At 48.5% G+C, this 27,426-nt stretch overlaps 1 protein-coding gene across 3 annotated transcripts; it reads left to right on the top strand.

Moving 5' to 3' along the window:
* The first annotated feature begins 11,423 nt into the window (after positions 1-11,423).
* On the top strand, positions 11,424-26,478 carry LOC137215602 (C-type lectin domain family 18 member A-like). 3 transcript variants are annotated; one of them, XM_067721040.1, is made up of 13 exons: positions 11,424-11,623; positions 11,808-12,043; positions 12,663-12,754; positions 15,011-15,250; positions 21,454-21,551; positions 21,972-22,093; positions 22,271-22,378; positions 22,852-22,944; positions 23,334-23,440; positions 24,031-24,160; positions 24,514-24,610; positions 25,520-25,611; positions 26,068-26,478. In XM_067721040.1, exons 2-13 carry the CDS (start codon positions 11,905-11,907, stop codon positions 26,103-26,105), a joined length of 1,356 nt encoding a protein of 451 aa, XP_067577141.1. In that variant the 5' UTR covers positions 11,424-11,623; positions 11,808-11,904; the 3' UTR covers positions 26,106-26,478. The 3 variants fall into 3 exon arrangements, with proteins under 3 accessions (XP_067577141.1, XP_067577143.1, XP_067577142.1); XM_067721042.1 differs by lacking the exon at positions 15,011-15,250; XM_067721041.1 differs by lacking the exon at positions 11,424-11,623 and having other exon boundaries at positions 11,749-12,043.
* The last annotated feature ends 948 nt before the right edge of the window (positions 26,479-27,426 follow it).

The following is a 27,426-nucleotide window of genomic DNA, read 5'->3' as shown; positions in this document are numbered from 1 at the left end:
GAAACAGAAACAGACTCACAAACATAGAGAACAGACTTGTGTTGCCAAGGGGGAGGTGGGGTGGGGGAGGGAAGGATTGGAAGTTTGGTATTAGCAGATGCAAACTATTATATGTAGAATGGATAAACAACAAGGTCCTACTGTATAACACAGGGAACTATATTCAATATCCTGTAATAAACCATAATGGAAAAGAAAAACAAAAAACTGGGACTTCCCTGGTGGCGCAGTGGTTAAGAATCCGCCTGACAATGCAGGGGACATGGGTTTGAGCCCTTGTCCGGGAAGATCCCACATGCCGCGGAGCAACTAAGCCCGTGCACCACAACTACTGAGCCTGCGCTCTAGAGCCCGCTAGCCACAACTACTGAGCCCGCATGCCACAACTACTGAAGCCTGCATGCCTAGAGCCCATGCTCTGTGACGAGAAGCCACTGCAATGAGAAGCCCATGCACCGCAACAAAGAGTAGCCCCCGCTCACCGCAACTAGAGAAAGCCTGCATGCAGCAATGAAGACTCAACGCAGCCAAAAATTAAAAAATAACATAAAATAAATAAACTTACTAAAAAAAAACGCTATGTATTTGAAAAAGTTTTACTGCCAAGGAATATCACCTTGGACAAACATTGGCAGTGACTGTTTGAGCTTGAAACCAACTTGGGCCCCCAATCTTCTCTGGGATCAAAGCAGGATGAGAAAACTGCTTAGCCCTCAGAGATGTGGCCTATTCAGATGTGGCCAAGGAGGAAAAGGAAGGGGGTAGAATGAAGAGCCCAGAGGACAGAGTAAGGAGCTACAGAAAACAATGTGCTAGGGGCCTGCTCCCCAAAGCCAGAATGAAAATCTAACCATAGAATATTTTCCACCTGGAGAATAGAGGGCTCTTGTAACATTTGCATCCCAAGATTTCAGAATTACTCTGAAACAAAGAGTGCTGTGTGCGTCCCATCTTCTCCTTTTCCCAATGGGAATGTTGACTGTGGTGATCCTGTCCTGTTTGCTGGATGGCAGAGGAGGAAAGGCAGAACAGGGCAGAAGACATGTCTTGTTAATTAACAGGTCTTTCACTTAAGTAGAATGGATGCATAAGTTGTGGTATATTCACGGCAATGGAAAAGAACTACTGCCAAACCTAACTACATGGGTAAGTCTCGTGGACATAATATTGTTATGTCTAACAAAACCCCAAAGAATACATGCTGATATATGTTTATTTACCTGAAATTTCAAAAATAGTCAAAAAGGGCTTCCCTGGTGGCACAGTGGTTAAGAATCCTCCTGCCAATGCAGGGTTCACGGGTTCGAGCCCTGGTCTGGGAAGATTCCACATGCCGCAGGGCAGCTAAGCCCGTGCGCCACAACTACTGAGCCTGCGCTCTAGAGCCCACAAGCCACAACTACTGAGCCCACGTGCCACAATTACTGAAGCCCGGGTGCCTAGAGCCCATGCTCCGCAACAAGAGAAGCCACCACAGTGAGAAGCCTGCACACAGCAACGAAGACCAACACAGCCAAATATAAAATAAATAATTAAAAAAAAAATTTTTTTTAATAGGCAAAAAGAGAGACAGAGAGAACCAGTAGGATGTGTATATATGTAGAAGGAGAGATTTATCTCGAAGTGACTCATGGGATTGTGGGGCTGTCAGGTCTGAAATGCACAGGGCAGGCGGGCAGGCTGGAGACCCAGGGAACAGCTGATGTTGGGGGTCTCGAGTTCGTAGGCAGTGTGGAGGCCCAATTCCTTCTTCCTCCACAGGATCTCTGTCTTTTCTCTTAAGACCTTCAACTGAACGGATGAGGCCCCGCCACATTATGGAGGGTAATCTGCTTTCCTGAAAGCCTACAGATTTTACTGTTATTCACATCCAGAAAATACCTTTACAACAATATCTAGACTGGTGTTTGACCAAACAACTGGTCGCCATATCCTAGCCAGGTTGATACATAAAATTAATCATCACAGCCTCCGATTACTTGCTTGTAAAACGGGCAATTATACGTTTTGGTTTTTGTTTTTGCAGACTCAAATAATGTGTATAAAATACTTGGCCCAAAATTTGTGAAATATTTTACACAACAGCTACTTTTATTATTATTCTTGCAAAGTGAGCTGCACGGCCTGGCACCTGAGACTCCAGACTGTGGGAGGTGTGGGTAATGAGCCAAACTGAATGACCACGGAGGCTGGTGACACGCAGCTGAAGAGCAGAGACCTGTGCCCAGGCCTGTGAGCCTGACGCTTGTGGCGGGAGCTGGGCGGGAGTCCCCAGGTGCCCCTGGGGCTGATGCTTTGCGCTCATTATGACTTATTTACGAGCTACTTGGGCTTGGTGGAGACTCACTCACTCAGGAGGCAGCCTGGGAATCCAGTGGGCTTGTCTGAGCTGAGTGAGCTCTTTCCAGGCCCAGGGATGCATGTGTGTGGATGACCTGTGAGCAGCTCTACTCTGGCCTCCGGTGATCTTGGCTGACTTGGCCTCTGTGCTTTCCAGCTTTTCCGGGGGTCTGAGTAGCGCTAGACGTTTGTGCTTCATTCCCACTTGGACCAGCTGGCCCCCCTCTGCTGGCTACACCTCCTCCCCTGGGTGACCAGTTTGGACACCCAACCTCTGTTCCCACAGGCTCTAGGTTGGAACATCACAGCAGCCTCCCAGGAAACTTGTGTCCTGTCTCTCAGCCCCTTGCCACAAGCCCCTGCTGGCCTTGCTCCTTGAGGAGCAAAGGCAGCCAGGACCCTTGGCCACAGAGGAGAGTGTGGATTCAGGGGAGCCTGGCCAGAGTCTCACCCAAGCAGAGGGCCCCCACTTGTGACTCATTCCCCTTATCCTGGCAGCTTTTTAAACCGAAGCTCAGCAGAATCACGGGAGGAAGACACACCAGTGGCAACAAGCACGGAGGACTTGGGCCTTAAAAGCAGGATCCCACTCTCCTCTCCACTCGCGCTCAGTGCCAGAGCTCTGGGCCTACAACACGCTTGCTTGTTCTGGGCTCCACCTTTCCTCCTCCAAATGCTTTCTAAATGTCTGGTCCACATACCCTTCTCATTAAAGGTTAGGCACAGACTCTCTCCATATGACCTGGTGACACACCCCATCCCACATGTAAAATTCTCTTTGCCTAGCCAGGCCATGCTTTCCTCCTCCAGGCAGCCCTCCAGCATCTCCACCTGCAGATGCCCAGCCAGTCAGGAGCTAAGAACAGAGAACAAGAGAGGCAGGTGGGGATGCCACCTCCAGGCTCCTGCAACCTCTAACCCCACTGCACCACCTGAGGCAGGGGCAGGTTCTGGAGACTCGAGAGGGCTCGGGGCCAGTCCAGCACCCTCAGCAGCCAGGAACCCTCCACGAAGGAGCAGTCCTGACCTCAGGGAACCAGCCTTGGGTGACTCTGGTCTCCAGCTCAACCATGCAACCCAACCAGGCGAAGGTCTTGGGCTGCTGACTCACATAGGACCTGCTTATTACTTTCCTTATGACTTAAGTATCAGCTTTTTATGACTGATTTTTAAGTTTAATTTTGACTTTCATCAAAGTAATACCAACACAAATTTTAAGTCAAGTAATACTACAAGTGATTCTCAATCCCCAGGGGTAATCGTCTGACTCTTACAGGTCTTTCTTCTGGTGATTAACTCTTTTTTTCTTAATTCATGCTTATCCTGCTATTTTATTGGTTTTCCAGTTTTCAGATATTCTCTGCTGACTTGGAAGATGATTTAGCTCCCACGCTGTATACACACACTCGTTCCTTCCACTTGCCACCAATTTTATAAGCTTTGTTTTTATTTTCCTTTTGGATTAAATCCATATTATTTACATTTTTGTCTTTATAAAAATTATTCTCAGCTGAGCCATATGAATTCATTTCCTTTTTTGCATTTTATTTTTAAAGATTTCAAATGTACTGTAAAGTTAAAAGCATTTTACAATGAATATAAAAATACTTAATGCTAGATTCTACCATTTTTCTAAACATCCTTTATCAGATCTTTATTCATCTATTCATCCCGATATCAATTCACTAATTTAACCTGGTTTTGGTGCATTTCAAAGTAAATTGTGGACATCAGTCCACTTCACCCTACATACTTTTCTTGTAATATCTTTGTCTGGTTTTCGTATCAGTGTAAGGCTGGACTCATAAAACGATTTGGTAAGTGTTTCCTACTATTTGTTTGCTTTTTAAACAGCTTTATTAGGATATAATTTATCTTCTGTGAAATTCACCCACTGTATATGTACATTTGAATGACTTTTTGTCAATTTATACATCTGTACAACCTTCACCACAATCCAGGTTTAGAATACTTTTATCATCCCCAAAAGTTCTCTCATAAATATTTATAGTCAGTCCCTACTCCCATCTTCATCCCCAATCACTGACCTTTCTCCTCTAGAGATGTCCCTTTCTAGAAATTTCCTATAAATGGACTCATACAATATATCATCTTTTGTGTCTGACTTCATTCACTTAGCTAAAGGCATTTGAAGTTCCTCCATGTTGTGACATGTGTCAAAATTTGTTCCTTTATATGATAATTATATGTCAATAAAGCTGGGGGGAAAGTTTGTTCCCTTTTATTGATGAATGATATTCTATTATATAGATATACCACAGTTTATCAGCTCACCTTTTTGATGGAAATCTGGGTTTTTCCAGCTTTGAGCTATTACGAATGATGCTATGATCATTTGTGTATAAGTCTTTGTGTGGACATGTGTGTCTATTTCTCTTGGGCAGATAACTAGAAGTGGAATTTCTGGGTTTGGGGATAAGTATATATTTAACTTTTTAAGAAACTGCCAAACTGTTTTCCAAAGTGGCTGTAAAATTTACACTAGCAATACATGCAGGTTCCAATTCGACCACATCTCATTAAAACTTGGTATCATCAGTCTTTTGGACTGTAGTCAATCTACTGGATATGTGGTGGTACCTCACTGTGGTTTTAATTTTCATTTCCTTAGTGACTAATGATGTTTAGCATCTTTTCATGTGCTTGGTCTCCATTCATATATCTTTTTTGTGAAATGTCTATTAAAATCTTTGCCCAATTTTTAATTGGTTGTTTGTCTTCTCTTTGTTTAACTGTGAGAGTTCTTTGTGTACTGCATATAAATCCTTTATCAGACATATGATTTGTAAATATTCTATGTGGCTTGTCTTTTCATTTTCATAATGGTGACTTCTCAAAGCCAAAAGTTTTAAATTTTTATGAAATCCATTTCATCAATTTTTCATTTTATGAATTGTGTTTTGGGTATTATAACTAAGAATTCTTTGCCTAACCCAAGGTCACAAAGATTTTCTCCAATTTTTTCTCTAGATGTTTTATAGTTCTAGCTCTTATACTCAGGTCTATGACCCACCTGAAATTCATTTTGTGTATGATGTGAAGTAGCTGTGTAATCTCATGATTTAGCATATCCAACTGTCCCAGCACCACTTGTTAAAAAGATCATCCTTTCCCCCACTGAATTGTCTTGGCATCTTTGTCAAAAATCAATTAACCATAGGAGAAAATGTATATTTGCAAATGAAGCAACCAACAAGGAATTAATCTCCAAATATATACAAATGCATATATACAAAATATACAAACATGCAGCTCTATGTCAAAAAAACAAACAACCCAATCAAAAAATGGGCAGAAGATCTAAAGAGATATTTCTCCAAAGAAGACATACAGATGGCCAAAAAGCACATGAAGAGATGCTCAGCATCGCTAATTATCAGAGAAATGCAAATCAAAACTACAATGAGGTATCACCTCACACCGGTCAGAATGGCCATCATCAAAAAATCTACAAACAATAAATGCTGGAGAAGGTGTGGAGAAAAGGGAACCCTCCTACACTGTTGGTGGGAAAGTAAATTGATACACCCGCTATGGAGAACAGTCTGGAGGTTTCTTAAAAAACTAAAAATAGAACTACCATATGATCCAGCAATCCTACTCCTGGGCACATATCCAGAGAAAACCATAATTCAAAAAGAGCCATGTACCACAATGGTCATTGCAGCACTATTTACAGTAGCCAAGACATGGAAGCAACCTAAGTGTCCATCGACAGATGAATGGATAAAGAAGATGTATATATATTCCACTGGCATCCATTGGCATATATTTCATGGTATATATATTCCATTGTGTGTGTGTGTGTGTGTGTGTGTGTGTGTGTGTGTGTGTATATATAAAGAACAAAAGATAACAAAATAATGCCATTTGCAGCAACATGGATGGACCTAGAGATACCATACTAAGTGAAGTAAGTCAGACAGAGACAAATATCATATGATATCACTCATATATGGGATCTAATTTTTAAAAAATGATACAAATGAACTTATTTACAAAACAGAAACAGACTTACGATATCGAAACAAACTTATGGTTACCAAAGATGAAATGTTGGGGGATGCATAAATCAGGAGCTTGGGATTAACATGCACACACTACTATATATAAGACAGATAACCAACAAGGACCTATAGTATAGCACAGGGAACTCTATTCAATATTCTGTGATAACCTATATGAGAAAGGAATATGAAAAAGAATGGATATATGTATATGTGTAACCAAATAACTTTGCTGTACATCTGAAATTGAACACAATATTATAAATCAACTATACTCCAAGAAAATTTTTAAAAAACCAATTAACCATAAATTTAACTATTTCTGGAGTGTCCATTCTCTTCCCTTTATCTATATATCTATCTTTTATCCATACCACATAGTTGTGTTTATTATAGTTTCATAGCAAGTTTTGAAATCAGGTCGTATAAGTTCTCCCATCTTATCCTTTTTCAGCTTTGTTTTGGTTATTCCAATTCCTTTGCCTTTCCACATACATTTTAGGATCCAGTTCTCACTTTCTTTAAAAAAAAAAAAAAAAAAAAAGGCGGGCTTCCCTGGTGGTGCAGTGGTTAAGAATCCGCCTGCCAATGCAGGATGGGTTTGAGCCCTGGTCCGGGAAAATCCCACATGCTGCGGAGCAACTAAGCCCGCGAGCCACGACTACTGAAGCCCGCGCGCCTAGAGCCCATGCTCCACAACAAGAGAAGCCACCGCAATGAGAAGCCCACGCACTGCAACAAAGAGTAGCCCCAGCTCACCACAATTAGATAAAGCCCACGTGCAGCAATGAAGACCCAACGCAGCCAAAAATAAATATTTTTTTTAAAAAAAAGGTTGTGGGATTTTGATAGGAATTGCATTGAATCAGTAGATGAATCTGGGAATAACTGGCATCTTAACAATATTGAGTCTTCTAATCCATAAATATGAAATGTCTCTCCATCTATTTAGATATTTTTCCATTTCTCTCAGCAATGTTTTATAGCCTTATGCACTTAGGTCTTGTGCTTTTTTAGGCCATTGTGAAAGGAAATATTTCTCAATTTCATTTTTGGATTGTTTATTGCTAGTTTACACAAATACACTTGATTTTTATATATTTATTTTGTATCCTGAGACCTTTGTTCTAGTAGGTTTTTTTTTTAAAACATTGCTTAGGATTTTCTAAATACAGGATCATATCATTTGCAAATAAAGACTGTTTTACTTCTTCCTTTCCAATCTAGATGACTTTAATTTGTTTTTCTTGCCTTATTGCACTAATTGCACATTCAGCAGTACAGTGTTGAATGGAAGTGGTGAGAGTAGACATCCTTGCCTTGTTTCCGATCTCAGTGGGGAAAGCATTTAGTCTTTCACCACTAAGTACAATGTTAGCTGTAGGGTTTCCATAGGGGCTGTATGTGTTTGCTAGGTTGCCATAACAAGGTACCACAGACTGAGTGGCTTAAACGACAGAAATTTATTTACTCACATTCTGGAGGCTAGAAAGCCAAGATCAAGGTGTCAAGAGGGTTGGTTTATTTTGAGGGTCTCTCCTAGACTTACAGATGGCCATCTTCTGTGTCTTTACATGGTCTTCCCTCTGTGTGTATGTGTATCCTAACCTCCTCTTCTTATAAGAGCACGGGTCTATGTCCAGGACTTCCCTGATGGAGCAGTGGTTAAGAATCCGCCTGCCAACGCAGGGGTCATGGGTTCGATTCTTGGTCCAGGAAGATCCCACATGCCGCAGAGCAACTAAGCCTGCGTGCCACAACTACTGAAGCCCACGTGCCACAACTACTGAAGCTCACACACCTAGAGCCCGTGCTCTACAACAAGAGAAGCCCCCACTCGCCCCAACTAGAGAAAGCCCGTGCTCAGCAACAAAGACCCAATGCAGCAAAAAAAAAAACCAGAAAAAAAAAAAAAAAAACCAAAGAAACTATATCCAAATGTAGTTACATTCTGAGGTACTGGGATTAGTATTTCAACATACGAATTTGGGGGGATGCAGATTGTATTAGTCCATAACAGGGACCCTTTAACAGGATGAGGAATTTCCTTTCTATTTGTTTCTGTTTGTTGAGAATCATCATATGGAATAGGTTTGGGATTTTATCAAATGCTCTTTCTGTGTCTTTGAGAGGATCATATGGGTTTTGTCCTTTGTTCTATTAATACAGTGCATTACATTGACTTTTACATGTTAAACCAACCTTGCATTCCTAGAATAAATCCTACCTGGTCATGGTGTTAATCATTTTTTATGGTGCTAGATTCATTTTTATAATATTTCATTGAGGATTTCTTTAAATTTATTTTTTGCTTATTTGTTTAAATATTTATTTTTGGCTGCATCGGGTCTTAGTTGCAGCACACGTGATCTTTTGTAGTGGTGCACAGGCTTCTCTCTAGTTGTGGCATGCGGGCTCAGTAGTTGTGGCATGCAGGCTTAGTTGCCCTGCGGCACGTGGGATCTTAGCTCCCCGACAAGGGATCAAACCCACGTCCCTTGCATTGGAAGGTGGATTCTTAACCACTTAACCATTCTTAACCACTGAACCACAGGGAAGTCCCTCACAGGATTTTTGTGTCTGTATTCATGAGTGATATTGATCTATAGTTTTCTTTTCTTGAGATATATTTGTCTGGCTTTGGTAGCAGGATAATACTGATCTTGTAAGATGAGTTGGAAAATCCTCCTCCTCTTCTGCTTTCTGAAAATGTTTATGTATGTTTGGTATTACTGCTCCCTTAAATATTGACAGAATTCACCAGTGAAGCCATTTGCACTTAAGCTTTTCTTTGTGGGAAGTCTTTTTCATTCAGTTTCTTTTGTTGTGATAGATCTACTTAGATTTTCTATTTCTTCTTCTTTTTTTTTTTAGATTTTCTATTTCTTCTTGAGTCACTTTTGATAATTTGTCTTTCTAGGAATTTGTCCATTGTTCTTATGTTGTCTATTTTGTTGACATAAAGTTGCTCTTAATATTCCCTTACAACCCTTCTGATTTCTGTAGGATCAGTTGTGATGATGTTCCCTCTTTCCTTCAGGATTTGGGTAATTTTGTCTTTTCTTTCTTTTATACATGTTTATTAAACGAAAATTTAAAATTGTTCAATCATGTTTATAGCAACTTTATTCATAATAAACAAAAGCTTAAAACAAGCCAAATAACCATCTGTAGGAGAATGAAAATACAATGAAACACTACCATCAATTAGAGCAACAACAATGACAAAAGCAAAAACAACCTACTAATACTAAACAACAACATGGATGAATCTCACAGACATTTCATGGAGCAAAGGAGACCAGGCCTCAAAGCGTGTATATTCTATGAGTCTGTTTATATGAAATTCAGAACAAATAAAACTAACCTATGGTGATAGAAATCAGAATAGAAGTTGCTTATCGGGGAAATTTGTCTTGCAAGAAATTGGATGCCCATTCTCAAACCCCACTACAACTACACAGCAGGTTCCTGTAAAAAGTTTGGACCCAGGAGGAAATATTACATACACCAAAGTGCAATGCCCTAGTTAGGGAGTCCAGAGAGATTGTCACCCCTGCTTTACACAATTGGACACTGAGACCCAGGGTGGAAGTGACAATTCCAGGGTCACAGACAGCACCTCAGATAGAAGCTAGGCCCTCAGATGTCTGGTCTGGTATTTTCTCTGCTCAGCTTCTCCTCTTCTGGCTCCTGAAAGCCGGGCTCGCCCCGGCCTCCTCTTACAGTGAGCCAGGGCCGCTCAAAAGTTGTTCCACCCCAGGCCCCAAAATATATTTTCCTCCCACCTGTGTCATGTGCCCAGCATTGTACTACAGGAAAACTAGCCACATTTATCTTCAAAGCCCAGGAGGAGGAATTGGGTCTTTTGTTACCTGGTGCAGAGCAGGGCTGTGGGAATTGAATTCAAAGGGCCGTGATGCGAACTAAAGCAGATCTGCACCAGGGTCTGGGAATGAATGTGAAGACAGAGCCCCCGGATTAGCTGGGATGCACCATGTGCCTGCCGGGTGACCTGGGGCAAGTCCCTCAGGCACGCTGAGCCCAGCTTCCGCATCTAAAACATGGGCTCCTCATCTTCTATTGCCCCGGGTTATTGCAACAATTAACTGAATTCACATATTGGAAGCTGCTTTGTAAACTCCGTTTTATTAAGCACTGCTGGGACCCAGACAGGGTGAATTTGAGGTTGTCTGGTCATGCGTTTGAGGGAGAAGAAACTCCTCAGGCCCTGGGTATTACAGGGGGATCCCCAACCCCAGACTGGCTTAGGGGTCCTTGTGCCTGGCCCTGTCTCCACTCCCCAACATCCACAAAGGTATCCACATTCCATCCGTGTTTCCCCCTCAAAAGCCAAGCCCACTTGCCTCTCAGCAGAGCTTCCAGGGAACTGACACCTGGTTCTGAGAGAGTGCTGGCCCAGGGGTCAGGGGTCACTCAAACTCCAGAAGGAAGAAGTACCTGGCTTTCAGGGCTGTCCTTTGGGATGGCTGAATAACCTCTGATCTGCCCTGAGGGGAATGTGGGCATTTGGCTGTGGCCTGTGGGACAAATTTTATTTTCTAGGAAATGTGGGTCATGGTGCAGATCTTCTTCAGCTTATTCCAGTGGGACTGTGCTGGCTGCAGCCAGGCCCCGGAGCATCATGGCAACTGGCTGCCCTGCTGCCTGTTTGTCCGGAGGCCGACTTGTTCCCAGCAGGACTCGAGTCAGCCAAGGGCATCACGTGCTCTCTTCTCACTTTTGCCCTCTCCTAGCCTGCAGTCACGTGGGTGGGCCTGGGGGGGCAGCAGGGCTGGGACCCAGCCCCGCACACGACCCAGACAGACTGTCCTAAGGTACCCATTTCCTCCCCCTGGGGCAGCCCCTGCCCACTCCCCTACAAACCCACTGCCCCAGTGCCCCCACCCACCAGTGGCGCTTGACTGGTGTGCAGTTACCATCCGCCTATGTTTAATTCATGGCTGGGGGTTGGGACGGGGCTTCCCAAGAAAGGAAAGAACTCCCCTGGGGTCTTGCCCAGTTCTTGCCCGCCCGCAGGGCACATGGCCGCAGCCTGCCTGGGCCTGGGGCTGGGAGGAGAAGCTGCCAATGGGCCTGGAGGACACTGTTCCAGCGTGGGCACAGCCATTATTCGTTAATCTGCAGCCCTGGAATGTCTGCGGGCCAATCAGCAGGGTCTCCGAGGGCTCCCCGAGGGCTCTGATAATCCTGCAATGATTAGCAGGGGCCACGGGGTCGCTGCGAACCACTCGGTGGGTTGGTCGGTTGGCTGTCGGGCGGGCGGGCGGGTGGGCTGACCAGGCCAGCAGCCAGAGGAGGGAGGGAGGGAGGGAGTCCCGGGACTGGAGCTGTCTGTCTCCTTTCATGCCAGCGCCAAGGAAGGGAGGCTGTTTGGACTCACCGATTACTCACCAGCCTCCCCCTTTTGTCTGCCAGCCCAGCCTGACTCTTAGAGATTGTGAATAGCTCCATCCAGTCTGGGAAGCGAGCTGGACAGCTGAGCCGGGCAGAGCCCAGAGAACCCAGCAGGCCCATGTTGAGGCTGGAGCCCTCCCCTGGGCTGGGGGGCCACCGGCCTGGCCTCCTGCCTGTACTCTTGGCTCTCCTTGGCATGACCTGGGCAGAGGTGCGCCCACTCCAGCTACAGGAGAAGCAGGTTCCAGTGCCTGGAGGTAAGGGGCTGCGGGGTGAGGAAAGAGTGGAGGAGCTATGAGCTCTGCAGAGGGTCCCAGGGGGCTTCTGGAAGCCAGTTCCCAGGCCTGAGCCCTGGGCAGGCTGGTGTGATTTAAAGAGCCACCCTCGAACAGTCCAGGGGCTGGAGATGGATGGAGGAGGCTGGGACTGGGGCAGAAGGATGAAGGGGAGTGGGCCCAGGCTTGGGGGTGAAGGAAGAACACTGGAAGCCTGCAGCAGGGACCCCAGAAGAGACTCAGTGGCTGAGAGGAGCCCCAGCCAGAGGGCCCACTGCGAGCCCAGGACTGGACCCCTCTTCACACCTAGCCCCCAGGCCCCCATTCCCTTCTATCACCCCACCCCCAGCTCTCAGCCTAAGGCTCCTTTACGCCTACACCTGTCTCTCTGTCTCAGCCCCACTGCATTCTCCACAACTCCCTATGCCCCCATGCCTCTGCCCCGGGTCCTCCCATACACACCCACCATCGTCCTGTCCCATCACTCGTTCCATAAGTGCAGGGTTGCATTCTCGTCTTGCCGTGGTGACGCCCGCCCCATCGCCAGGGGCCGGGCCCAGGTCCCACCGCTCAGGTGGCCTGACCGTGTCTCCCGCCCCAGCCCTGAGCAAGAAGGAGAGCTTCCTGCTCCTCTCCCTGCACAACCGCCTGCGCAGCCGGGTCCACCCCCCTGCAGCCAACATGCAGAGAATGGTGAGTACCCCCAACCCGGGCTGGCCAAGGGGGCACCTGGAGGGGCAACCCTGAAGAGGACTGAGGAGGCCATGCCAGTGCCAGGTGCCCTTTCACCTGGCAGAGTGGGGCAGCGGCCAGCCAACTTCCCGCTCTGGGACCACGCCTGGCTGCCGGGGTCGGGGGGGGGGGGGGGCGCAGGGGGGGAGGGGGGCCGTTGCTTCCCCCTCCCCCAGAAAGGCAGCCCTTGGGCTTTTCCTTGCATCCCTTCCCGTTGCCCCGGAGACCAGAAGACATGGAAAGAGCTGGGGTCCCCTCCTCCAAGAAACAGGAGCATCACAAAAGAGTCCCAGCAGGACTGGAGGCTAGTCAGGGAGGGAGAAGCATCCTGCTGGGGGTGGGAGGGGTGAGGCTTGTGTGTGACCAGACCCACTGCTTCTTCAGCAGTTTGTCTAGGCGACTAGGAGGGGCCCCCTCCCCAATTCCCAGCTCATTCACTGGGGGCCAGGGAGCGGGGTATAGGGTTTCCCACCACTCCCTCGGGGCTTCAGGGTTGAAGGTGTCATCCTGGAGCCCAGAAACACTGCCCCGTAGTATGGGACCCCAGCTGCGCCCTCCCATGGTAACAGTCGAGGGAGCGAGGGAGGGGCAGTGTGGGGCAGGCAGGGTTCCCCATGACTGCTTCCCATAAACTCCTCTGAGGCTGGCGCAGCAGTGGCGACCTTGAGAGCTCCAGGGTCAGGTTCCCAGGAGGTGGGGGTGGGGTGGGCAGGAGGGGGGTCGCCTCTCCCCCTTTCCCTGCTCGCAGCGGCTCTGCCCCTCCTCAGGCCCAGGTCCTGGCTCTCATCCCCACACTCCCAGCCCTAGTGCCCGGTGTGAGGCTGCTCCGGTCAGCTTCTACACTTCCCATGGTCCTGTTGCCAAAGTCTTAGAAAACAGCATTTCATAAAAAATGCAACTGGAGCCCCACCACTCAGCCTCTGTCACACCCACAGCTTTGGCCCTGGGCACCCCAGTGGAGGCTGAGGCCCTTGGGGGTGGTCCGGGCTGCTGAGGCGCCCCACGCAGTTCCCGCTGCTCCCAGCTCCAGTTCCCGTCAGCAGTAAAATCACAACCACCATCTGCCCGGGCTGCTGCAGGTCAGGCCCTAAGTGCAGCACTTTTCTCTCTGCATCCATTTAATCTTCACACAATCTTACCCTATGGGTACCTTATTATCTGTTTGTTTTGTTTTGTTTTTTGGCCACACGGCACGGCTTGCAGGATCTCAGTTCCCCGGCCAGGGACTGAACCTGGGCCATGGCAATGAAAGCCCAGAATCCTAACCACTAGGTCACCAGGGAACACCCACCTTATTATTTCATTTTACAGAAGCTATTATTCCATTTTACAGAAGCGTATGTTGAGTCTCATGGAGATTAGCAGACTGCTGGAGGTCACAGAGCTGGAATGAGGTGGCTGGGCTGGACCAGGGCATGACGATCGGGTGACACAAGTCATCCTGGTTGCTAAGCCCCCCGTTTCAGAGGACGGGGAGCTGTTGGATGGGGGTAGGGAAAAGGGCAGCTGGTACGTGGTGGGAAGAGCAGATTAGGCCCACTCCAGAGAACTCTGCTTGCTGAGACCAAAGCGCTGAGGCCCTGGAGACCTTTACACCCTCTCCGGTCCTGACTCCCAGCTGGTGCCCCTGTGTACTCCAAAACCAGATTTAGGGAATAAGACACAGCGGTATGGCTGCTGCGACTTTTTGCATCACAGAAGGGAAGCCAAGAGGGAGCCTTTCTGACAATGGCCAGGGTCAGTTTTACCTAACACGGAACCAGTTTGAAAGGCTTGGGCACTATCCAGGGCTCCCATTACCAGACGGGAAAAATTACGGCAGAGGCCCATCCTATGACGTGGGCTGGCACCTCGCGCCCAGGAACACCCATCCCCCTTAGTGGGCGGGGCCTGAGGGTACACGCCACTGGATCAGAAGGACGGAAGCCGTCAGTCCTGGGTGGAGCCGGGCTCTGGGTGGGGGGTCCAGACAGGACAGGTGCTTTTCCAACACCACCTTGGAGCGCCCCTTGCAGGTCCTGTCTGACCTTCCCTGGCCCCAGTGAAGGCGGTGAAAGCAGCTCAGAGCACTCAAGCCGCCAAGCAGGACCCCTGTTTGGGCTGGGGTCTCTTCCCTGCAGGACCAGCACCTCTGGATGTGCTGGTGGGGGGGCTGGATCACTAAGGCCTGGGCCAGGGTCCCCTGCTGATGTTGCTGTTTGCGCTCCTTTCCCCCAGGACTGGAGCGAGAGCCTGGCCCAACAGGCCCAGACCAGGGCAGCCCTCTGTGGCGCCCCAGCCCCAAGCCCAGCCTCTGTCCCCCGGGCTACCCCGCAAGTGGGCTGGAATGTGCAGCTGCTGCCCGTGAGCTCGGCGTCCTTCATCCACGTGGTGGGCCTGTGGTTCTCAGAGGGGCAGCAGTACAACCAGGCAGCGGCCGACTGTGCCCCCAATGCCACCTGCACCCACTACACTCAGGTGAGGCCCGGGTACCGGCTCTGAGGCCCCTGCCCTGCTGGGCTAGTTCAGAGGTCTGCAGTTTGTCCTAAAATTGGTGGTTGCTTTTCCTCCCATTTGTTTAGTTTTACTTTTTTCAGCTTTAAATATGAAATATTTCAAAGCTAAATCAAATAATGGACTCCTTCTTATCCACTACCTAGCATTAGAAAATGTTAACTATATTTGTTTCTCATCTCTTAAAAAAACAAAACTAAGCGTAAGCCCTCCTTCTGCCCTTTCCTCTGTCCCTCCCGAGGTAACCTTGCTGAAGTCCAGGTGAAACACCCCATGTTTCCTTTTCTTCCCCCTCAACAAAATTTGCTGAATGTCTTCTCTGTAACTGGCATCGTTTATGTACTAGGATCCAGCACTGGAAAACACAGGCAAAATCCCAAGCATGTTTTTCTCTTTTTTTTAATGGTTACTTTTATGTGTCAACTTGCAGGGTAGAGGGTTGTTATTGTTGTTGTTTTGCATGACACTAACATTTTTTATATTAATTAATTAATTTATTTATTTTTGGCTGCGTTGGGTCCTCATTGCTGCGTGCCGGCTTTCTCTAGCTGCGGCGAGCGAGGGCTGCTCTTCGTTGAGTTGCGTGGGCTTCTCATTGCGGTGGCTTCTGTTGTTACGGAGCACGGGCTCTAGGAGCGTGGGCTTCAGTAGTTGCGGTGCATGGGCTTATTTGCTCCGCGGCATGTGGGATCCTCCCGGACTAGGGATCAAACCCACGTCCCCTGCATTGGTAGGCAGATTCTTAACCACTGCACCACCAGGGAATTCCTTGTTTTTCTTTTCTTTTTTTAAGGGGGGGCCGAGGGTAGTTCCCCGACCATGTATGGAACCAGGGCCCCAGCAGTAAAAGCACCAAGTCCTAACCACTGGTCCCTCAGGGAATTTCCCCAAGCATGTTTTAATACCTTTACTACACGTGGAAGGGTTTTGATACCTTTTCTACTTGTGCAAGTGGGTTGTGTGTTATTAAATCCTACCTAAGTGCTCTCTCTGTACGTCTCCTTTTGCAATTTGTGTTTATCACTTCAGACCACATTTGTAAGATTTGTTTCCGTTGATCTGAGCATGCATGTGTGATTCACTATGAATAAACTGCAATTTACAGGCATCTGGGTTACTTCCACGTTTTTTTTTTTTACTATCCCAAGTCATACCGAAATGCACAAATTCTAGTTCCCGTCCTCTTGTACATATGTGTCCAGACTTTTTCTAGGACACACTTGGAAGGGGAATGGCTGGGTCAGACGGAGCACGCACCTACAACCTTAGTAGCTATTGCCAAAGTGATGTCGCCAACTCTACTCCTGCCCACAAACCAGTTCTCACTCCCCATTCTTACTCTATTCATTAAGGAGTATTGTCAGCTCCTTCATTTTTGCCAACTCAAGGCTGTGAAATGCTACCTCATTCTGTTTTTAATTTGCATTTCCCTGATTACATGTGGGACTGAGCCTCTTTTCTGTTCTTTTCATTGCCTTTTAATTTCATCTTTCCCTTATTAATTTGTAAGCATCTTTGCTATATGCTTTGTACTTTTTGTTGGTCATATTGGTTGCAGATACTTTTTTTCTAATATATGGCTTGTATTTTCTCTTTATGTTATCTTTTATAAGATAAATCTTTCAGAAGATTTTAATATTAATGTAATCAATTTTCTCGTTTTTCATTATAGTTCATCCATTTGTTGTATCATGTTTAAGAAATAAATCCTTTTCAACTCTGACATCAGCTAGATATTCTTCCTGTATTTTCTTCCAAAGTTCAAATGTTTTCCTTTTTTTCATATTGAAGTCATTAAGCCATCTAGTGATATTAGAGTTAATTTTATCTTTTTATTTTAAAGGAATTTTGCCTTTTTAAAAATTTTATTTATCTATTTATGGCTGTGTTGGCTCTTCGTTTCTGTGCGAGGGCTCTCTCCAGTTGTGGCAAGTGGGGGCCACTCCTCAACGCGGTGCGCGGGCCTCTCACTATCGCGGCCTCTCTTGTTGCAGAGCACAGGCTCCAGATGCGCAGGCTCAGTAACTGTGGCTCACGGGGCTAGTTGCTCCGCGGCATGTGGGATCCTCCCAGACCAGGGCTTGAAACCGTGTCCCCTGCATTGGCAGGCAGATTCTCAACCACTGCGCCACCAGGGAAGCCCAATTTTATCTTTTTTTTTTTTACTTCTTGTATTAAGAACTGAATCTTTCCCCCACAGACTCTAATGCCACCTCAGCCATATACCAAGCTCACATATCCACATGGGTCTGTTGCTGAGTTCTCTCTTCTATTTTGTTGCTTTTTTTGTTTACTCCTGCATATATGTGCTTTAATTATTATGGCTTTATAAAAAGTTTTGACAGGAAAATCCCCCATGTTATTATTATCATTCAAAAATTTCTTGGCTATTCTTGATTCTTTCTCCTGATTTTTTCATATGAATTTAATAAGTAGCCTTTATCAGGTTATAGACAGGCCTAGCCGCTCCGCGGCACGTGGGATCTTCCTGGACCAGAGCACGAACCCGTGTCCCCTGCATCGGCAGGCGGACTCTCAACCACTGCGCCACCAGGGAAGCCCCAGACATTTCTTTCTAATCTAAGTTTGTTAAGGATTTTTAAAGTCATGGAAAGGTTTTGTGTTTTATCAAATGCCTTTTGTGCATCTATTGAAATAATTATAAGGTTTTTCCTTAACTATTTACAGTGATGAAATACATGAATAATTTTTGTGTGTGTGTACAAAGCTGTTACATGACACTACATCTTCCTGGTCACGTATTTTAAACATTTTATTATAGAAAATTTCAAATATATACAAAGCAGTCAAAGTGATATAATGAACCCCCATCTACCTATCATCCAGCTTCAACAATTATCAGCTCACAGTTTCATGACTCATATTTATTTATTTATTTGTATTGAAGTACAGTTGTTGTACAGTACTATATAAGCTACAGGTACACGATAGAGTGATTCACAAATTTTAAAGGTTATACTCCATTTATAGTTATTATAAAATACTGGCCTTGGGCTTCCCTGGTGGCGCAGTGGTTGAGAGTCCGCCTGCCGATGCAGGGCACACGGGTTCGTGCCCTGGTGCAGGAAGATCCCACATGCCATGGAGCGGCTGGGCCCGTGAGCCATGGCCGCTGAGCCTACGCGTCCAGAGCCTGTGCTCCACAACGGAAGAGGCCACAACAGTGAGAGGCCCGCAAACAGCCAAAAAAAAAAAAAAAAAAAATACCGGCCATATTCCCCATGTTGTACAATGTATCCTTGTAGTTTATTTTATACCTAATAGTTTGTAGCTCTTACTCCCCTACCCTTATACTGCCCTCCCCGCTTCCCTCTCCCCACTGGTAATCACTAGTTTGTTCTCTATATCTGTGAGCCTGCTTCTTTTTTTTGTTATATTCACTAGTTTGTTGTATTTTTTAGATTTCACATATAAGTGAGATCATACAGTATTTGTCTTTCTCTGTCTGACTTATTTCACTTAGCATAATACCCTCTAAGTCCATCCTTGTTGCTGCAAATGGCAAAATTTCATTCTCTTTTATGGCTGAGTAGTATTCCATTGTGTATATGATGTGATGCGAAATAAAGCGATGTAGGGTGTGTGTGTGTGTGTGTGTTATTGTTGTTTTTAATTAATTGCTATATTTGGTTTCCTAAATACTATTTGATAGTGCAATCGACCTCTGATTTTCTTTTCTCGTTCTGCCCTCACCTGGTTTATATTAACCTCATAAAATGAGTTGGAGGTTTTGCCTCATTTTCTGTTTCCTGGAATAGGTTCTATGATATTTGCTGTAACTGTTCTGTAAAACTATTTGGGCCTTGTTCTATTTTTTGATTGTTTGTTTTGTGTGCATGTGTATGTATCCATGGATTTTTAATTACTGATTCAACTTTTAGAAATGGTCGTAGATCATTTCAGATTTTCTATTTCTTCTTGAGACAGTTTTGCCAAGTTCTGTTTTCTAGGAAACTATCCATTTTATATTTTCCAGTTTGTTGGTGCTAACTGTCATTTAACAGAGATTTTAAACTAGAATTAAACAGATTTTTTAAATGTTTCCTGTGTCTGCAGGTATGTCCTTTTAAAATTCTCGATTGTATTTATTTGTGCCTTCTCTCTTTTGTTCTTTACCAGTCTTCCCATAGGTTTGTCTATTCTAACGAATCAGTTTTTTGTTTGTTTTCCTTCTCTCTTTTTTCCACCCATCCACAACTTTATTCTTCTTTTTATTAATTTCTGCTCTTTTTAAAAAAAATTAATTTATTTATTTTTGGCTGCGTTGGGTCCTCGTTGCCGTGCGCGGGCTTTCTCTAGTTGAGGAGAGTGGGGGCTACTCTTCGTTGCAGTGTGCGGGCTTCTCATTGCAGTGGCTTCTCTTGTTGCGGAGCACAGGCTCTAGGCGCACGGGCTTCCGTAGTTGTGGCGCATGGGCTTCCGTAGTTGTGGCACGTGGGCTCAGTAGTTGTGGCTCACAGGCTCTAGGGCACAGGCTCAGTAGTTGTGGCACATGGGCTTAGCTGCTCCGCAGCATGTGGGATCTTCCCGTAGCAGGGATCAAACCCATGTCCCCTGCATTGACAGGCGGATTTTTAACCACTGCGCCACCAGGGAAGTCCTTCTGCCCTTGTTTTTATTATTTTCTTTCATCTACTTTCTTAACTCATTAATTTTAACTCCTTTTTCTTTTCTGGTATATGCCTTTTAAAGCTATCAATTTCCCTCTAAACTCTGTTAGCTACATCCCATAAGTTTTGGAATTTAGTGATTTCATTGTCACTTAGGTCTATGAGTTTCCTATTTTCCATTATGATGCTGTCTTTGATTTTGAAGTGTATATTTAAATTTCCAAACTATGTTTTCTCCTTTACTTACTTCTAAATTATTTCCTTGGGAATTCCCTGGTGGTCCAGTGGTTAGGACTTCATGCCTTCACTGCCAGGACCTGGGTTCAGTTCGTGGTCAGGGAACTAAGATCCCATAAGCCACGCAGCCAAAAAAAATTTTTTTTTAAATTTAATTAATAATAATAATAGTAAATTATTTCCTTTACATTCTATTGCATTGAATTCATAGAATGTGTCCTGTAGGATGTTGGTTATTGAGTGTTTATTGAATCTTGCTTTGTGGCTTACTGAGGGGTCAGTGTCTGCAAAAGTTCCATGCACTCCTAAAAAGAATGCATATTCTCTAATTGTTGGATACATAGGTATGACTACATGTGCATTTCTCCCTGCCTCATGCTGGTCATTTTTAGTGGCTACCAGAGTTTGCTTGGCTATTCCTGTGTATTGACCATTTGTGCTATTTCCAGGTTGTCACTGATTCTAAAACTCTAAATCTTAGTTTTGAATACTATTAAAGATCTGTATCTGTTAGCTGTTGCTGCATGACGCACTACTCCCAAATATAGCATCTTACGATTCTGCAGCTTGGCAGTTTGGGTTGGGCTCAGCTGACAGTTTCTTCTGGTCTTCGCTGGGCCCACTCCTGCAACTGCAGTCAGCTGCTGCGTTGGCTGGGAGCTGGCTGTCTAGAGTGGCCTCAACTGGTTCATCTCTGCCCTATAAGGTTCTTCAACCTCCAGCAGCCTTGTTCACGTGGTGGCTGAGCATGAGAGTTCTATGAGAATGAGCGGAAATTGTAGGGTCTCCTGAGGCCTAGGTTTAAAATGGTTCAATATCATTTCTCCTGCATCCTGTTGGCCAACAGAAGCCACAGGGCCAGCCAGATTCAAGGTGTGGGAAAGAGATTCCTCCTGTTGATGCAAAGAACTGCAAAGCCACATTTTATAAAGAGGGGGCTGTAGGGAGAAGTGAAGCGTTGTGGCCATTTTTTCAGTCATCACAAGGCCTTTGATGTCCAAGTCTCTTTTCCCACTCTCCTCCACTGTCCACAATCTCCCTTCCCCTCAGGTATCTGCTGACCCTCACTTCCCGACCCAGAAGGCCTTTCTAGACTATTCCCACCTATCCTTATATTCCTGCCCAGCACAGCTACTGCTCCTGGGGTCCCCAGGGAGGTGACAAAACTGTTTATCTGCTTGGCCTGGGGCAAGAGCTGTGTCCACCCTTCCCAGGGGAGCATCATCTAGGCTGTTGGTCCCCAGACTAGGAGTGCAGGGGGCCCCTGAGAGGGTTTCTGAGCCACTGTGTCTCCTGCAGCTCGTGTGGGCCACCTCGAGCCAGCTGGGTTGTGGGCGGCATCCCTGCTCTGGGGCCCAGGCTGAGATGGAAGCCTTTGTCTGTGCCTACTCTCCCGGGTAAGCCTCCTCCATGGCAGCTGCCCTGCCATCCCCTGCTGGGCTGCGGGGTAGGGGATGCTGTCACCCAGGGTGAGACACTCACCCACCCACCCACAGGCCTTTACCCCTTGGTCTGCACCCCTGCTGGGAGAGGGAAAAAGGAGGAAAGGGAGAGGGTGCAGAAGTGGGCAGCACCCAAGATTCTGGCCACGCAGAATGTGGCTTCTTCTCAGACGCCCCTTCCTGGAGGCACCACCCAGCGTTCAGGGCATCTGCCCAGTATTAGTTTGGAGGTCATCTTTTCTTTCCTAGGAAATCTCCCTCTCTCTCCCAGCTCCCTGCCTTCCTGGCTGGGCCGGAAAGAGCTGAAGGGGCTGGTGGGGCAGGCAGCAAGGCCCAAGGCCAGGTCCTTCTAGCCTCTGCTGCTTGCTCTCACAGAGGCAACTGGGAGGTCAACGGGAAGACCATCGTCCCCTACAAGAAGGGCGCCTGGTGTTCGCTCTGCACAGCCAGCGTCTCGGGCTGCTTCAAAGCCTGGGACCACGCAGGGGGGCTGTGTGGTAAGTGCCCCACCCTGCCTGCCTCTGGCTGGGGCGGCTTGATCTGGTGATCCTGGAGGAGGCAGGCAGCATCCTGAGGGACTGTCCCAGAAGCCCTGGCCCTCAGCACTCGGGGAGGCACCTGCCTGGCCTGCCGGGGAGAGGTGCCCTCACAGCGTTTCCATCTCATCCGACCAGAGGTCCCCAGGAACCCATGTCGCATGAGCTGCCGGAACCACGGACATCTCAACCTCAGCACCTGCCACTGCCACTGTCCCCCGGGTTACACAGGCAGATACTGCCAAGGTGAGGGGCGCCTGGAGTTCTGGACTGTGACCACCCGGGGGACCCAGGGAGGGATCCTCACACAGCCTATCCTCATCCAATAAGCATTCACTGAGCACCGACGGTCTGCCAGACCCTGCGCTGTGCAGGGAATTCAAAGTGAAATCAGATCGGCCCCTCAGGCCCTGGGATGGTGGGAGGAGGACAGTATTAGGATCCAGAAGTGGATTCCTTTCCCACTGTCCCCCACCCCCCAGCTCTGTGACCATGAGCAGGTCCACTCCCAAACCCCGATTTGCTTCTCTCTACAAGATCAAACCAAAGATGCCAAATGTGGCAGCGGTTGGGAGCCCAGATGGTTTCCATCTCTGGGGCGCAGGGGTTGTTCTTGTTGTGGTTGGCCATTCTGCGCACATCCGTGGCCTGTGAGGGGCAGCCTGCGGCCCAGTGGCTGCCAGCTGAGTGCCGTCCCCTCCCCTGCCCCATCCTGGCAGTGCGGTGCAGCGTGCAGTGCGTGCATGGCCGGTTCCGGGAAGAGGAGTGTTCCTGCGTCTGTGATGTTGGCTATGGGGGAGCCCAGTGTGCCAGTGAGTCCTGCCGCAAAGCCCCCCGACAAGACGAGCCCCTCCCAGGACCCCCTCAGCTGGTGCTGGGTCTGGCTCGGACCAGCTCACAGGAGTCCATCGTACGCACCTCTCCCCCATTCCCCGATCAGTGACGTCACAGTGGTAGCTTGAACTTGGCCATGGTGGGGGTCTTTACACCAGCACAGGAATGGCAATGCTAAAATCATAGACTTTTTTTTTTTTTGAGGGAGAGCTGGTTGTTACACATTTACCAGCACACCACTGACCCCAACCCCCTCTCCTGCTTGGTGGCCAGAGGAAGGGGTACCTTGAGCTTAACATCCTGGCAGGACCGGAAGGGTAATGATTCTGAGGCACCCACACACAAAATCAGGCTTCCCTCCTCCCAGCCAAGGTGCACTTTCCCTTCCACACCTGTGACCTGAGGATCGATGGAGACTGCTTCATGGTGTCTTCAGAGGCAGACACCTATTACGGAGCCAAGATGAAATGCCAGGTAATGGTTGGCCCCTGCCTTCCCAGGGACCGTCCCCCCGGGTTCTTAACAGAGGGACCCTGGGCTAAGAGATGAATTCCTTTGACTTCTCCTGACTCTCATCTTTAGTATAAAGCAGGGGTTACAACTCAGAGGCCCATGGAAGCCAGGAGGTCACTTAATGAGCTGAGGGACCCAGGGACAAGGCCCCACTCAACCCCCATCTAAGGGGCCACCTTGACTCAGCTCGAGCTGCTGGCTGCCGGGCAGGAATGCAAGTTCAGGGAGGCCAGGACCTGGAATTTCTCAAGAGAACCAGAAATGCAGATTTTCACTGAGCTCTCAATTTATTAATGTTGGCAACCAATCCAAATGTATTAAAGACACTGAGCAGGTGAAACAAAACCCTTCCAAGTGTGGGACCCTGACAGAGGAGCTGTGGGCAGAGAAGAGAAGGCGGACTCTGCTCTAAGAGGCAGGAGGCTTTGGGGGGCTGATGACAGCCCGGCCAGCACACAGATTGGACATCCATGGCCACGATGGGTGGCAGGATGGAAAGGAAGGGCTGGCCTGAGCTCTGGGGCCAGAATGACCCGGAGCGGGGGTTACAGGGAAAGGGCGGGGTGCTAGCCCAGATTGAGAGCCAGAAAGTGCAGGACATCCTCGCCTTCTACCTGGGCCGCCTGGAGACCACCAACGAGGTGACCAACAATGACTTTGAGACCAGGAACTTCTGGATCGGTGAGTGCCTGGCTGACTGGTGGAGCGGGAAGGGATGCAGTGAGCGTGGGGCTGGGATGCCTCACACTGCTCCAGGAATCTGGGCCGTGGAAACCCAGAGCACCTACCAGCGGGCAGTAAGGGTGTGGTGAGGGCTTGGGGCCCAGAATGGGGCCAGTAGTCAAGCTGGTGACTCCTTTCAGAGAGAGCCGAAGGGAGGGAGAGCCACCAGAGGGGCTGGAAGTGCTGGGAAGGGGGCTTAAGGGCTGGGGGTCGACAGGCTCTGGGCTCAGGCCCTCATCGCAGGGAGCCTGGGCTGCCAGCGGGGCCCAGGGATCTCGGGTGTGAGGCCAGCCTTGGCTGCTGTGACTCAGGGCTCACCTACAAGACCGCTAAGGACTCCTTCCGCTGGACCACCGGGGAGCACCAGTCCTTCACCAGTTTTGCCTTTGGGCAGCCTGACAACCAGGGGTGAGTCTGGGGTGCCCTCCCTCCCCTGTGCCCACTTCTCACCTGCCTGCTGGCCGAGCCTTCAGACACCGCTGAACCACCTCCACCCTGCCTGCTGCTTGGCTGAGCGCCCTGAGGGTCTGGGCCTTACCTGGTGCCCAGGTGCCAGGAAGTCTGGGCACAGCTGGCTGTGGGCCCAGTGCTGAGATGAGGTACATCCCTGACCTCCAGGGGCTCAAATAAAAGAGAGGGAACCCAAGAAGGCTTCATCCATCCACAGTCCCCATCATCCCTCCAGCTGTCTCTCCATCTCTCTATTATCTATCCATCCCTCCCCCACACCGTGCCTCCTCTGCCTGTATCAATACACTGATTCTGCCCTCCTTAGCTGGCCACCCACCTGCGTCCACTCCTGCACACATCTGCCCACTGGCCCACCTGCACTGAGGCCCAGCCCTGGTCTTCAAAGCCCAGGAATGCCCAGGGCAGGGGGGAGGTGGTCAGGCTGTGTGGCCACCAAGGCTCCAGATACCCCGCCCAGTTCTCCTTTGACCTCCTTGATGGCAGCCATGCCCAGGCCACTGGCCCATCCCTAGAGGAAGCCGGCTTGGTGGGCCCCCAGGCATACCTTCTCCTGCTGGGAGGAAAGATGTGGGCCTGTCTGTTCCAACCCCACTGCCCCCACCTGCAGTGGCCGGCATGGCTGAGGGCTGCAGCGGTGGGTGGAGCTGTCCCCACTGCACCCCGAGAAGAGAGGAGCTGCAGTGCTGTGAAGTGCAGGCATGGGCTTGGGGCTGGCTCCCAGAAGCCCCATATGTGGGAGGGGGCACCCAAGAGGCACCTCCCTAGGTGCAGGTGGCCCACTGTGGGGGAGGATTTAAGGACTCATAATTTCATTCCTCCACCCTGAGCACTCGACAATCTTGGCAGGTTTGGCAACTGTGTGGAACTGCAGGCATCGGCCGCCTTCAATTGGAACGACCAGCGCTGTAAAACCCGAAACCGTTACATCTGCCAGTTTGGTGAGGGCCTTCCCACGGCTCCCCTGTCCCCTGGGGATATCCAGATGAACAGTCTAGAGTGTCTGAGCACACAGGGCCATCCTGCTCAGGGCCTCGCTGAACCTGTAGGCCCCTGAAGCACAGAGAGGGAGATTGGCCTGGGCTCAGCCACGCAGGGGCAAGACCAGAACTACAGCCTGGCTGGGGATTTCACCAAGGTCCCTTTCCTCCTGTCACTAAAGCTGCCACATGGGGACCCATCGGGTTCTTCAGCGTTCCCTGATTCCCTAGAGCACAGTGAACTATGGTGGGGACAGAGGTGAGACCTAGCCCAGAATCAGCCCCCAGCAGCACCTGCTAGAAGGATCTGGAGCTGCAAGTGGGATCATGGCTATTTCTGGACCTAGTGTAGCAGGGTCCCCATCCCAGGACCGCCTGGGCTGTCACTGACCCTTGTTCTGTTCTCTTCCTTTCCAGCTCAGGAGCACATTTCCCGGTGGGACCCAGGGCCCTGAGGCTCACCCATGCCTCTCCCCTGCCAGCACCTGGATGCACAGCCCTACCTGCCCTTCTGCCCACCTGTTTAGAACAAGGGTTGGGCTAGGACTGCAGGCCCAACAGCCAAAGAGGCCTCAGACCTTGCAGGAAGTGGGGCAGGGGGTACAAGTGAGGCCGATGGAGAGCCCGGTATAGGAGGAGGGGAGCCTGGGGTCCCCCAGCCTGCTTTTGAGTGGGAAGATTGGTCTTAATTAGGCACTGAAACAGGAGTCCGGGGCAGTGGTCAGAAGAGACCACTCTCCTCCATCTGGGCTGGACCCTCTGGGGCAGACAGAGGTTCCTTGCTGCCCAGGATGCACCCCACAAAGGATTAAACTAAGTTATGGATCAGATGGACTTGTGAATGCTCATTGTGAAGGGGAATTCAGACAACCCAGAATGATCCCAGGAAGACTGGTTTCCTCCCAGCCACCTCAGTCCCATCTCTGCTCGCCCACATGACCCAGGCCACCCTCTGGAGGTTTTCAGACTCTTAGTCCTGAATAATGCACAGATTTAGAAGCCTTGTTTGTCTGCATCCCTAATTTCCAGCTCCTCTCACCACCGCCTCTGTCAGCTTTGTGTTTCTGTTCACACCTCCTCCTTTATTAATTATGCTTGCTTCTACTTGTCTCTTCTTTCTTTGTGATAATCTGAACTGGGGTCTGTTATGGCGCCATCTCCTCCCTCTCCCTATAGTGGTGAGAGGGTGAGTCCAGGCAGGTGCAAGAATGGGAGGTGCTACCATTAGCGTCCAGAATGCACACTGTTATGTGCGAACATCGAGTTGCTTTGCTGGTTGGAAGTATCAGTACAAGTGTGGCCTGGGCCCATGGAACCGGGAGAAGCAGATCAGTCACGGTTCTTGGTTGCAGCCAATAGAAACATAGAAACAGCCCTGGCTAGTCATGGCAGAAAAGGGATTTATCAAAAGGGCAATGATTTTTAAATGGGCAAAGGACTTGAATAGACAGTTCTCCAAAGAAGATATACAAATGGCCAATAAGCACATGAAAAGATGTTCAACATCACTAGTCATTAGGAAATCCAAATAGAAACCACGGTGAGACACCACTTCACACCCATTAGGGTGGCTGTTAGCAACGAAACACAATAACAAGTGTTGATGAGGGTGGGGACCCATTGGAACCCTCATACATTGCTGGGGAATGTAAAACGGTGCAGCCATGGTGAAAAATAGTTTGGCGATTGTTCAAAAAGTTAAACAGGACTTCCCTGGTGGCACAGTGGTTAAGAATCCACCTGCCAATGCAGGGGATGCAGGTTCGATCCCTTGTC

This window comes from Pseudorca crassidens, chromosome 20 (assembly GCF_039906515.1).
Source record: "Pseudorca crassidens isolate mPseCra1 chromosome 20, mPseCra1.hap1, whole genome shotgun sequence".
Lineage (NCBI taxonomy): Eukaryota > Metazoa > Chordata > Mammalia > Artiodactyla > Delphinidae > Pseudorca > Pseudorca crassidens.
The sequence above is the reverse complement of the archived record's forward strand: the minus strand, read 5'-3'. Positions and strand labels throughout refer to the sequence as shown.